General features: G+C 37.3%; 1 protein-coding gene across 37 annotated transcripts in view; it reads left to right on the top strand.

Annotated features, from left to right (window-relative positions):
- MAST2 (microtubule associated serine/threonine kinase 2) overlaps positions 1-13822 on the top strand; it is a 228833-nt gene that overhangs the window by 165076 nt on the left and 49935 nt on the right. For 22 of the 37 annotated variants that reach the window (XM_075155885.1, XM_075155883.1, XM_075155889.1 and 19 more), the window contains 4 exons: positions 644-719; positions 3049-3069; positions 5655-5733; positions 10979-11133. In XM_075155885.1, the coding sequence (XP_075011986.1) occupies positions 644-719; positions 3049-3069; positions 5655-5733; positions 10979-11133 (331 nt within the window). Of the gene's footprint in view, positions 1-643; positions 720-2984; positions 3070-5654; positions 5734-10978; positions 11134-13822 lie in introns of all 37 variants that reach the window. The other 15 variants (XM_075155880.1, XM_075155908.1, XM_075155912.1 and 12 more) reach the window with 3 other exon arrangements.

Here is a 13822-nt window from a genome sequence, read left to right as displayed (position 1 = left end):
TCTTGTGCCAAGTGAAAATTAAGTGTTATTTTTTCCTCGCTGTATAAATTCATTGGAACTTTCATTTTCATGGTAGAAATATTATATCAGAAGAGTGGTAGTTAGGGTGAATGCTGATATCTTATAGCCTGGTCATCTTACATGTGTACAGTCCTTTTATTATCATGTGCACTTCCTTTGGTATGTCTTTTTTTTTCCTCAGTGAATTTTGCATTCAGCCTTGACATACATTGTGAAGAAATATTTTCATACTATTTATTATTCTTGAAACTGTTATCAATGTCATTTCTAATTCAGGTTTTTCATTAAGGAAGTGTTAGGAAGAGCTTGTATATAGAAATTATTGCAAAATATTAAGAGACTATATTGTGTATGTGTGATAGATTACTTATCTGAAAGTAAGAAGGAAAATGTACACCTTAAATTATTTTAAAAGGAGGCAAAATACTGATACATCCATATCAGAACATTTCTTTAGCAAACTAATGCTCAGATGATCAAAGACTCAAAGCTCCATATTTTCAATTATTTGTGACTACAATTTGCAGTTGAAAGTCTTTCTGCACAGTGAAAACTTACTCCGTTTATTGCAAATGTGAATGAAATGTTTTTGGGTGGTTTTTTTTTCTACTTTCTCAAACAGGTAGCAGCCCTTTGGACAGTCCCAGGAACTTCTCTCCAAATGCACCTGCTCATTTTTCCTTTGTTCCTGCCCGAAGGTAAGGCAGGATCTATTGTCTTTGGACTGGCAAGCAAATAGTCGATATACTTTTATTTAGAAACGGCCTATAGGTTAGAAGTTTTTTGATTGTCTTACTTTCTCTGATGTTTCCAATTTTATTTTATTCTTTTTTGTTTAGATCTTGGCAGCACTCAGAAAGTATTAGGTGCTTTTCAGACCTAGAAGAAGATGAAGTAAATTAAGTAGTCAATACTGCCTAGGGAGGAGGCAATGTCCTCCCAAAAGGATGACATATAGGGCATGCAATATAACGAATAATTTAGTCATAATGACATCCAAAAAATTTATAATTAGGGTAATTGTATCTTAGTTGTAGTCTTAGATGCTCTTCTCACTGAATAACTAAGGTGTATTCTAAGTGTACCGATCTTTGCTATGTCTGCAAAAAGACGTAAACATACCTAAAATTAGGCATGCACAACTGTGTGTGCATTCATTCACTGCCTTCTGACTGTTAGTAACTGTTTAGTTTTCTGTACTGTCGTGGGCATTGGTGTCAAGAGTACATTAATGCTCTAATGAAGAAAATAGCTGATAATTGAAATTGCAAGTCTACAAGAACTTCTAGAAGAGCAGCATTGAGAGGCCTGAATGTTAAGCTGTCATCTGTCCTGCAGCGAATGCTAGACAAATGCTGGTCGTGCCATATATCAAATGGGTGGAAAGAAATCTGATACTATAGTGATGAATTTAGAGTAAGGAATGGGTTAAAAAGAATAAAGACAGCTGGGAGAAGCAGACAAATGGTGTATTGAATGTCGTATCCCAGCAGGTAGGCAGAAATGGATAATGATACAGAAAGTTAAATTTTGTGGAGGAATAAAGAACAGGAAAAAAAAAGGTCCCAAGCAGAGTTCAGGCATAGTAACAGGATTATTAGATTCAAGTGTGGGGAAGATATTTTGGATTTGCTAAACTCTGCCTCGGCTGAAAAAAAACCCTGTCTGTGTTAAAATGATCTGAGAATGGGAAACATGTGATCATCCTGAGAGGAAGTAAGTTTTCTGAGAATGACAGAGTTAGCTTGAGGACAGTTAGAAAAGGATAGGTCTCAAAACTTCAAAGAAGAATAAAAGGTTAGGATTTGATGAAATAAGGTACACCCTTTATCTGAATGGCAGGTAAATCCTGGAGCGTTTCTCCATTGAGGTGATTTCCTAGAAGACCTGGTGTCCTTGAATACTGTTTGAAGTAGACTTTGGTTTTCAGGTCTTATGTAAGAAAAAGCGGTGAAATGTGACAGACTGGATATGTATTTTCTTGTTGCCTCAGAGGGAAAAATTAGTGTTTTACCTGCTGGTAAAACAATTGAAATGGATTCATGGCATCCAGTTTCATTTTTAAAGAGGTATCTGAGCCTGATCTGGGTGTATTCAATAAGTTCTATTGAAGTCAACTGAATTTTTACCAGTTTTCACAGTATCTGGAGTTCTGGACCCTGGAACACAGGAAGAAAGTTGCAGCTGAAACCATTGTCAAAACTTAACATAATTTTTCAACACCATGTTTCAACTTAATGCTTTCTAAAATGCCAACTGTGGTTCGTTTTACAGTATGCATGTTGCTCTCTATACTTTTTCTGTCGTTGAAAAGAACACTGAAGCACTGCTTGTTTTAGAAACTTGTTTCTATTTTCTACTTGCATTACACCCTGAATAGCTATGCGAGCAGTACCGATACATATTTATTTAGATTATCACATAGTGGTATCAGAATAACTTCTATATGATGGTATTCAGTAATTGAAACTATGGTGCTCTGTTACCCCAGACAAATGGATATTTCACTGTACCCTTTTGATAGGCGTTGCGTGGGTCTTAAGAGATGGTTCTTACCTGATTTCCTCACGTTGCCATCACAGAAATGATTTGTTGCTGATTTTCTGCCTTTTATACTTGGTATAATTTCTTCACTTATTATCCTGTTTGGACATCATTTGTGATTTCAATTCTATCATTTGTGATGAGTTGATTTTTGGGACAGAGTAGGAAACGCATTTAAAAACTCATTTTATTGTAAAGCCAATTTCACTACAATATACTGCAAGATTGTCCTTAGTTTGACTAGTGATTAGTCATAAACCCCTTGCTAGACACCTTTCAATGATTGTGTCAGAGCCACGAAGTTAGCATGTTCAGGAATCCTCCTGTCTGAATAAGGAAATATATGGTTAATTCTATCCATATTCACTAAAACTGGTCTTAGTGGAACACCAGTAACAGAAGATGAGGGTTTTTTTCAGAAATCACATGGCCATCTTTTACTTCTCCCTCTCTCATAATCATTGTACAATTTCTTCCGTACAGCCACGGACACAGAGCAGACAGGTAATGTGTATCGTATTGCTGCTGTTTGTGTATGTGTATGAACTAGGCTTCTGTGCAGCTGAGCCTGTGTCCCTAACAAGTTCATGCTGTAATAACCCCATTTAGGCATTCAGCTTCTATTCTTTGTTAATCAAAACAGGAAATCTTTGCATTTTGGCTTAATATGATAAACGGGTAGTGCTCTGGAGAAGATGCGCGGTTCTTCTAGCACCTTCTTGTTTTGAAATTGATCTACTCTTCATTGAATAGCTGCCATAAAAATACCTCTTTAATTAACTAATTAAAATGTCATTTTAAAGGCAAAATTTGTTGTTCGCATGTTTTTATTGTGCTAGCAAAGGGTCTATAATAAATAAAATAAAAGACCTAAAAATTTCTTTCCAAGTATCTTTTCCTGACGCAATGTTGCATGAGGTCTCTCTAAAAATATGTTTATTAACAAAACACTGAAGTAACTTTGAAATGTTTTGCATAAATGAAGGAGAAATTTTCTTTTAAAGTCTTTTTCCTGTTGCCTTTGATTTGGAAGATTTCTACTCTTGTCCCACTTCTTTCTGCTAGAATAGAGCTGATATGCATTGTCCTGACTGCTTAGCACATTGCTTGCCTAGATTGCATCAGCAGAAAATAGCCCAAGCATGAAGAAGTATCCTGTAATTTTCTGATGGAGAAAGACTTTTTTGATTAATTTTGTCAAAATGAAAATTCTGAAGTGATTTCAATACAGAATTTAGGCAACCCAATAAAAAAGGGATTAGGTTTTCCTTTTGCAAAAAATGAGTGACCTGTGCATTCCTGTCTACTGTTTGAGAAGTCAGGAACATACTGTCTTGCTTTGGGACTGAGGGTCCAAACTGAGGTTGAAGCATTGACCTTAATATTTCCCCACTACCCCTGTATGTTACAAGAAGCTGAATGAAGATCATTGAAGTTTCGTGTTCAGTCACTGACCACATCATGCAGTGACTTTGTAATGCTGGCATTTGTTGTTTTTCAGGGTTAAGAAAGGAATTTAATTTCTCTTGGAATTTTTTGAGATCGTTCTTTTACATGTAATTGTCTTGCCAAAGAAAACATCACCTGTGGCTAAATGGGGTTTAGCTATAACATACGCATGCAATAGAAATCTGCATTACAGCTTGATGTTTTTTTTTTTTTCAAATGCATGAAGCATGAGTAGTCTTAAAAAACTCTCTTGATGTAATATTCTTTCGGTGATGTAGAACAGTGGGTTTGTTTCCCTCTCGTTCTAAGATAGATGGCAATGAGGAGCGGTGTGTATCACTGCCTGAAAATAAAAGGAACTAGATCTGGAAAAAATATAAATAGTCATTTATGTCCGGGTGTGCAGTGAACTTTTTTCTGAAGATGAGGCTTCATGGGTGTTGGATAGTGAGATGAGAAATATTACTGTGAAGATGATAACATTTGAGGTTTTTATAAACACTAAGCACTATTTCAGACCGGTACCAAAATCCTGTTTTATAATGCACTTGCATTAATGCACGTGTACCCAAAAAAACCCAAATCTTTCCAAACTAAGTTAGAACGGTGGACTGTTCTAATTCAGCTTCACTTTATGAGCAGTTACTGATAAATTGCTGTAATAAAACAAACAAACAAACAAGTGGAGACTGATGTGAGGAAGAGACTTCTTTAGCATCCATCCCAACATGCAACAAGACACACTACAGAACACAAAATGCACGCGAGACTGAAACGAAATCAGAGGCAGAAAAAGTGCTGAGACTGAGCTGAATGTAGTTCAGTTTTCATCCTCACGGAGATGGGTTTTGGGAGGAGAAGAGGGTTTCAAGGAGGGCAATACTGATTCTTCTCAAAGCAGTTGTATAGTTCCTCAGTTTTGATGTTGATAAAACAAGACCTTTTCTGCAGTATCTCCAGGATGTTTTGGCTATTTTCCCTGAGGGTCATGTTTCTTTGGCTACGATAGGGAAATAACTACTAATATTATATTGACTGGAGGAGAAAGAGACCCTAGGTGGAATTTCTGTGATTTCTATCTCCTCTGTATTTTGAGTGAACCTCTCGGCTCTGTTCAGATCTGCTGTGGTGGATTTAATTCACCAACTGTGTAAGGCGATGTGCTAGGCAGAATGCCTTCTCACTAGGTGAACAAATAAGTTTCAGTTGATTCTTGATCTAATATGATTTTTTGTCCTCAATTTGAAACTTTATTTGGAAGACAAGGAACTGCATCAGTAATAATCTTAGGCATGACTGTCTTTTTCAGAGAAGTCTGAAATTAGCTGATTTAATTTGTCTGTTTTAGAAACTCCAATTTTTGAACAACTGGTAATATTTACAAAGCATCTACTTAATGCAGGAATCTGATGCCCATTTACTTTATCTTTTCCAAGGTCACTTACTTTTGCTTTTGAAACTTACCCTAGCCGCTTTTTCACGAAGGTCATTGTAAATAGGATACGTAATTTATCTGAATAACTTGAGATTTTAGTAAAAATGTGAGGTTAAAAGATTTGAGGGAGGAAAAATGCTTATTTCCCCCAAGTATTAGCCACAATATATCCCTGACAGTAATTTCCCTTGCTTCTTTTCCCCAGAACGGATGGACGCCGCTGGTCCTTAGCCTCCCTTCCTTCATCTGGATATGGAACAAACACTCCCAGTTCAACAGTTTCAGTAAGTGGCACAGACTTTTTCAAGCAATTCAGTTTGTACAAACACACCCTAACAAATCAGCTTCTGAGTCTTTACTAAAATATCTGATCTTTCTTCATTGTTTTGCTAACATTATTTAATATACTAATTATTTTAAAAATTAATTTAATTATTGGTTCTGCTGCTTTTTCCTCCATTTCCCAGCTCCTATCATCTTGCACTTTGCCTTTAGCATTGGTGAAATCCCAATGCAGCACTTGGCTCGACTGATCAGTTGAGAGGCACAATGTATCAGAAGTGGCAGGACTCTAAGAGATAGTGCATAATTACTAGCCAGCTCTCAGCTTTTTTATAACTGGGAAATGAAATTCTTGTCTGCTTTCAAGTTCTTAGTATGAAAACCTCTGCTAACAGGCTAGCAGAATGAAAAACTGATAATCCACATCTGTCACTCAACTCCAAAACCTGAACCTCCTAATGAAGCTTTTCAGTTCTTACACATGTCATTAGAAAGGCTGGCTGCAGTTTGCTTGAGTTCTGTACTTTCAAAAGGCTGGTATGTCATTAATGCCAGTAAGGTAGCAGCACCGTGTTAACCCTTATAACTCTCAGATACTTCATACAATGAATCTTATTCTTTAGTTCGTGCAAACTAGATGTTGTGGTTATCCATATAACAACCTTGCAAAGCCAAGCATAGAAAAATTAGAAATGTTAAGGCTACCTGTACAGACATAATGTAACACGCTTTTGTATGTGTGTTATGGTGAGTGTCTTCAACTGCGTGGTCACATATCACTGCCTCTTTCCATAATACTTCTACTGATCATTTTGTTTTATATGTACTATTTAGAGTATGTTCCTAATAATTGTAATACCTGCATTAATTAGGACTCAATATTCCGCGTTATGCGAATCTTACGCTGAATGCAGTATTATTGTTTTCCTTGTGAGCTGTTCTATTAAATTAATCCGTAAACTTTCTAGCGTGTCTCAAACGCAAATTTATCATCACAGTTCCTTAGGAGGTGAGTGTTAAATTCAGCCTATATAGCAAGAGAAGAAATCGGCGTCAAAAGTGGCCTTTTAATATAAGTTGATATGATTAAAATTTGATTTTGCAACGTTAATCTCACCTTTATAGCTTCATATGTTTAGACACATTCCTGCAGACTCTAGTTTGCACAATTTCCACAATTTGTTATTTTTTGTCCTTCAAGACAGTTGGTTTTTTGTTGTTTTTTTTTTTTCTCTTTAGAAGGCAGGTGACTTGATTTCAGTCTCCTGTGGGAGAATTCTCTGTGTGTGTGTGTACAGATATATGGGCAGGAGCATAGAAAAATGTGGGAGAAGATTTCATTATCAATATGAAAATGATGCCCCTGGTTTCACTGCCAAGCAATATTATATATTCAAGCACCTGAGAGCAGCTGTTGAAAAGGAGCTCTGCGTTTGCCTTTATAGTCTTAGATTAAATCTTTATGGCATAAGCCATGGCTAAGTCCTCTTCTGAGTGCAAGCTATGAGAGCATGGAGCAAGTACAGACACTTTCTGTATGGATGACATTCAAATAGTTTGATCATTGGTTGTCACTGTGAGAACTTCCAAGATGCCTGTGAAGATGACACCTTTGGAGACCAAACTGCCTGCAGTGTGTAAGTCCTTCTTACCTGCAGGTGTGATCACTAGTTTTTCAAGAATTTATAGTTTGACCAGCCTTTGGGTAGAGCAAAACTAACAAAAAAAAAAAAAAAATCTGTTTGGAAGTATCAGTCCTTTCTTTGAAAAAGGGACATTACTTTTAGAAAGTTCTCAGCTTTCTGGAAAGAAAGCATATTTGTCTCTTGTCATGTTCCCAGAAATAGCTAGATCATTTTGATTGAGATTTTTCCAGGGGAAAAAAAAAACCCAAACAACAAATCTGAGATGGGCATGTCATATAGAAAGCATCAGTTCAAATAGTGTAAGTATTGTAAGGTTGTAAGCAACAGAAAACAAGGTGGTATAATGAGAAACATGAAGTGGTAGTCTTATGTAGGTCTGAATTTGATAAGCAGTATTATTCCTGGGTAGACTTTAAAACTGAAGTAAGAAGTAGTAAAGGGGCTTGTCAAAAGTGCACAATGAATTAATGCTGTAGATGCAAATTTAACAGAATTTTGTGCTTCCATTTGGTGTGATCAGTCCTCTAGATTACATTTCTTTTTGAAGCAAGATAGGAGGAAGCTGGTAGACCTTCTTTCTGGTGTACATCAGTAGGAAATGAAATATCAAGAAGAGGAGTGTCAGTTCTGTGTTCTGCTGGCCTGAGTTTCTGTATGGTAGTTAGAGCTGACCTGCGTCTCTGTGGTTGTAGATCAGCTGCTCTACTGACCAACCAACTGAACAAAGCAAGACATTTACCTATTCTAAGGTCAGTGGAAACCTGTAGGTTCTGCTTTACTTTTTGCTTCCAAATGAGGGATGACACTTTTAAAAAATGCACATTTACCCTTTTCATACAAATCATGAAGACCAGATACATCTCATCAGACCAACCCTGAAAAAGCTGGAGAGACCTTCTTTCAAGTTAGATGAATGTAGAACAGTCAGTTGAATGGGCCAATATACAATTATTTTAAACATCTAATCTGCTATTCATTTTTTAGATGCAGAGTTAATATATAAGCTACTATAGTATTAGCTTGAATTTTTTTACTGGAGAAGAGTTGACTAATTTTGCATCTGTAATTAAGACACCAGGTGATGTTTGTATTAGTCTGCAACAAATATTGAATACAGTGATGTGATTACTTAAAAATCAATACTTCAGAAGTATTTCACTTTGCTTTCATGCTTTTTCATTGAAAGGTTGTATGCCTTAAGACTGCTAGAGAAGCCCTTGGCAGAGGAAAGTCCATTTCTCATCATGGTCTTTATCTTCAGGGCTGTTTTTAATTATTCTCTGGCATTACAAACTTTGTGATCTGATTGCTTTTAAGGAGAGAAAGTGGAAAGAGGATTTTGTTGGGTCATCCATGACTTGACTAGCACTGCTTCCCTAGTGTTTTTGCTGTTGGGAGACATAAAGTTTTTAATGCTTTTTCTAGAATATCAGTTTTGGGTTTTTTTTTGCTAACTCTAGTAACTATGTGCTAACCTTCCTTAATGTGGTAGTTTTAGTTTAATTTTGTTTTGAATAAGACATGTATTTGTAATACCAGAACTTGAGTACCTGCTAATGCAGGTTTGTAAGACAGTGTCCTGCTCTACTGCAGGATTCGTGTTATTCATTATGAATGGGATGTCAACTGACACGTACCTTTTCTTTGAAAAGCGTTACTGCTTTTTCATAGGCAGATACTTCTTCCCGCTCCTCGTATTGTGTAAGACACAAAGAAAGATATCAAAGAAAGCTCTGAAAGTCAAACAGGGCTTGCATAATTCTGTACTACAGAGGGAGAATCTTTCCAGTGTGCACAGCAGAATAGCTGTGGGCAAAGGGGCTATCAAATACCCAGACTCTCCACTTCAGTGTGGATTAGACCAGTGTAAGCTGATACACCATTTGGATAATCATCACTCTGTGGACACTGTGCTGGAGATGACTTCCCAGCATGATCCCTGCACCTAGACCTGCCTGAAGGAAGACATTGGAAGTGGTGGCTTCCTGTTCCGGCTGCGCTTGGGGAGTTATGCATGTCCCAAGGCTTTCAAGGGGGTTCTCTTCTGTAAATACCTCTGTGCAGTGCAGAGGGAGTGGATCTGGGGTCTGGAGCCAATTATATTTTTATCAAAGAATGTGATCTTTAGGTTTATAAGTTCTCACATTCAGATCTCCGTCTCAGTCTTGGCTAGAATTCTCTAGATAAGACTATGCTAGGATCTGCAACAATCTGCTTAGTTTTAATTCAGTTCAAGTGTAGCTGTTACCTTGACAAATTTGGATGTACCTGTTTTAGGTGATTTCAGAGTGTTTTCTCTTTGCTATCAACATTACAAACATGCAGGACTCGGTGAAAAGCCTTGTCAGCATTTGGCTTTCATTGCTTGCCCATACTTCTTAGCTTTCTTTTCCAAAAACCATCAAGAGCAAATAAGTCTAGAAAAGCATGCTAGGCGAGTTAAAGCTTTGGTCATACATGTTATATCATGTATAATTCCCTCCTACCAATACTTCTGGTACTTCTGGATGCAGTGCTTTCCAGTTTGAGTGAGGGTCATTATAGCAAAAGGAAACAGTATGCATAATTAATTTCATCAGATCAATAAGGATCCTAGGAACTTAGATTAGGATGATGTTTTTAATAAGGCCCACTGGTGTTATTCAGTGCTACTCTGGTTATTCAGCACTTCTTCCCTCTCCTCCCCCCCGCCCCCTTTGTTTTTAAAGAGGATTTTTAATTTGTCCTTACATAATATATTTTCTTACTTTTATAAAACGGAAAGGGGCATTGAAAAATCACACAAGAAAAAATGCATTCATTAGTTGACCTACAGCTTTTTCCCCTGGAACATCAACATTTGATGTTATTAACACTTCCCACAAGTATTTGTTTTAATCTCAGGTTTCTTGAGGTTCAAGAATTAAAACAGTTTCATGTCTATCATTATCACAGGATGTGTGTCATATAAATGCATCAACTTACTTAAAAATGAATAAGCTCTTTAACTCTATAACAAGAAACTCTGTTAATCTTACAACTCTGCAAAGTCAGCTACTTTCATTTTATTATTGCCTACTTGGTTAGAGAAGAAGCCTGATGGGTAAGGGAAGGGAGAAATAAAATCCTGACCATTTACAATAGCAATATCCAATGAGAGCCAATAATCAGCAAAAACTCTCACGTCTACACAGCTCCATAGCATTCTGCATGCCAGTGAAACTCCTGAGCTAAGAGAGCATGAGGGAAAAGGAAAGAAAGTTGCTCACCACTCCAGGAACCTCCTTGTCCTTTCCAGAGTAGGTGGTACTCACGTGCCTTCCTTTCTGTCTCCTCGCAGATAGTAAATTACCTGCATGATCAGATGTAATGGTTCCAGAATCGGATGCAGTGGTTCCCTAGCCTCCTCCCGAAGTTTTCTTATCTCACCAGCTCTGTCCTTGTACGTAAGGGTTGGCTTAGCCTAATGAGAACAATAAAAAGAGGCACCTGGTCTGATAAGTAGCTTTCTTTTCCGCTGGAGTGTGCAGTGTCTGGCAGAATCCGTTCCTCTTCCATTCATTAGCTGACCCCTATGCATGCGTTTAGTGCATTTCTTTTCTGTATTTTTTTCTGTACTCAGTCATCATGCTCATCTCAGGAGAAGCTGCACCAGCTGCCCTTTCAGCCCACGGCAGATGAACTTCATTTCCTGACAAAGCATTTCAGTACTGAGAGCATCACTGATGAGGAAGGGCGCCATTCTCCAGCCTTGAGGCCTCGATCTCGCAGTCTCAGGTGAGCTTCAGGTTGTTTGTTGAATTTTTAAGATGCTGGACACATGTATTGCATTTCTATGTGTGCTTTCAGATCTAAGAATAGTCATTTGTAGTTGTTTTATGACATGATTTTGAAATTATTTTAATCAACATTTAACCCACCTCACCTAACCAGAAAGGATATTTTTTTTTTTACATTTGATGCTGAGGTTTTGTATTTTCACAATAGGTCTATGAAAACATGATCCACGAGCATCTCTATAGGGTGTAGATTTCCTTTAATGAAGTGTCTTCTCAGAATTTTGCTGCATTAATATAAGCAAGTGGTTACAGTCACTGTTAATAACTTTTCCAGCAGTGCTTCTGAAGGGGTATGAAAACTAGAGTAGATGAAGTCAAAACCTTAAATGGAATTGCACCCAAGAGCAATTTTGTAGTAGTGCTGAAAACATTTCTCCTGCATTAGCAGTTGAATAATTTTTACTGTTGCTTCAGAGAACTTGTTGTTCAAAGATAGCTATCCAGGGGTTATTTCCTTGTGCAGTTGATTTTTCCGTACTTAAAACTAGAAGCAACTGGAACTTCATCTTTCACAGAATTACAGAATGACTGAGATTGAAAAGGACCTTTGGAGGTCATCTTGTCCAAACCCCTGCTCGAGCAGATTGCCCAGGACCATATTCAGACAGCTTTTTGAGTATCTCCAAGGACAGAGGTTCCACAAACTCTCTGGGCAATCTTTCTTGCAGGTTTCTAACAATTATGTGGAATAAATCCACAAGCATTTTGTATCATGGCAAAAGCCTTAAGTTTTGCTATGCATTTAGTGCTGGACCAAGTGAATCAAAGTCTAGAGATGCATATCTCTAGACACAGCATCTTGTGAAAGAAAAAGGATTTATACAAGCAGGGGACAAGGAGGTAAAGTTTCCCTTCTGCTTCTCATCTGAGGGTGTCAGAGGTGGATATCACCTTTAAATTAATGGATAAGATTCAGAAACTGCCAGCTGGAAATACTGAATCAGTGTGCCCCACTCAGGACATAGGCTGGGGTTTGTAATAGAAGGAAGTGAAACAGGCCACGATAACAAAAAAATCCATGGTGAGTATCGTGTCATGGCAGAGCTGACCTTTCATGACTATTTGTAATTATTTGTATGTTCTAAACTTCAGTGCAGGCTGCATGGTAATTGCATATGGATCTACTAGGTGTAGTTACACAGTAATCTACAGGAGCAGGTAAGTACTTGGGTAGTAGCACACTTAGCCTGTGATCTCCGCAAATCGCCATGTAGTAAAAGAATAGTTATATGATTTGTACTAAGTCTCTTTGACAATAGTTCTACTTCAGTCCTCTTGCTGTCACTCTTAACGCTGACTATTGCTGAGTAGTGTAACTGTAGTAGTACTAATTCTCTATAGATAAGACAGCTACTGTAGGTAGACAACACATCACTAAAGCAATTATTGTCCTAACACATATATATTACTGTTGGCATAATGAAGTATAAGACACTCTTGCTAATGCAAGAATGATATAAACAATAAATGAAGAGCCCAATTTTATTTTTTCCCTTGTTAATATGGATTATCAGCTTGCTGAGTATCTTACCTCTGTAAGCCAATTTAAAAACAGAGTTATCATATAGTAGGTTTGTAATTTGTGACGAGAGTAGATTAATTCAGTGTGTCATATAACTATGTGATTAAACTTCTTCCTCTCTTGAATGCTTTCTCTAGCTCTCTCTGGTTTTCAGCGTGATAATGGCCAGCCTTATTGGTATTCCAAAGCTTAGAATGAACTAATTTAATTTTTTAAACTTACTGTGCCTCATTTGTTTTTCATTTTGCTTATTGGTTGTACTGTGATGCTGTGTGACTTTAAAGCACCCTTCCCACTCCCAAGCATTCATGCTGGCCCTTGCACCTCAAAGAAAACCCAATATGTCAATCCAACCAATTGGAGCAATGTTTGCAGGAGTAAATACCCTCTTTGACAGAGGGTAGTGTGTCCTTGTAAACAAACAAGTACTGAAATACATGAAGAACAGACCTTATTCACTGCACAGCTTGCTTATTCATTTGCCCACATGATAGAGTTAGCTCACTTGGTGAAAGGGTATTTTTACTTACTTAAAAAAATGAAAAAATAAAATCTGAGCCGTTAATGTGTTGAAAATTAAGCAGGAATTCCCTAAAAATGTTATATTTTCATAAGCATTTAATGGTCTTGTTTGATCAGCTTTAATTAAAAGCAGATGAACAAAATACTTCAGACATTTTCCTTAGTCACAGCTTTGTAATTTAAAAGATGGTCTGATATTTATGACTGATTGTTACCATGTATTCATTTTTCATCCTTTATGACTGCAGCCTTATATCTCTTTTTATGAGAGAGGAACTGGTATTTTGAGATGTCACTGTCAAATGCTGGGACTGTTGTTTTTGAGGGTCTGTGTAACCCAAGATTTTTTAGAAGTATCTCATGATCCTTTTATGCTCCTAGATAGAGGAGAGTATTGCCTAGATATAACTTTTGGAAGAATCTACTTCTTTGACTAGAAATTTGCCGTTTTCTTGTATCTAGCTGCAAGTGTTCTGTTCATACAGAGCAGTCTTAATGATCAAACTGGATGAAAAAAGTAACAAAGCATACAGTCGTGGAGGGTAGTGTTGGCTGATGTACACTGACATGTTGGTAGCACCTC

Source organism: Calonectris borealis, chromosome 8, assembly GCF_964195595.1.
Source record: "Calonectris borealis chromosome 8, bCalBor7.hap1.2, whole genome shotgun sequence".
In the NCBI taxonomy this organism is placed as follows: Eukaryota; Metazoa; Chordata; class Aves; order Procellariiformes; family Procellariidae; genus Calonectris; species Calonectris borealis.
Note: the sequence above shows the minus strand (reverse complement) of the source record. Positions and strands in the feature narration are given on the sequence as shown.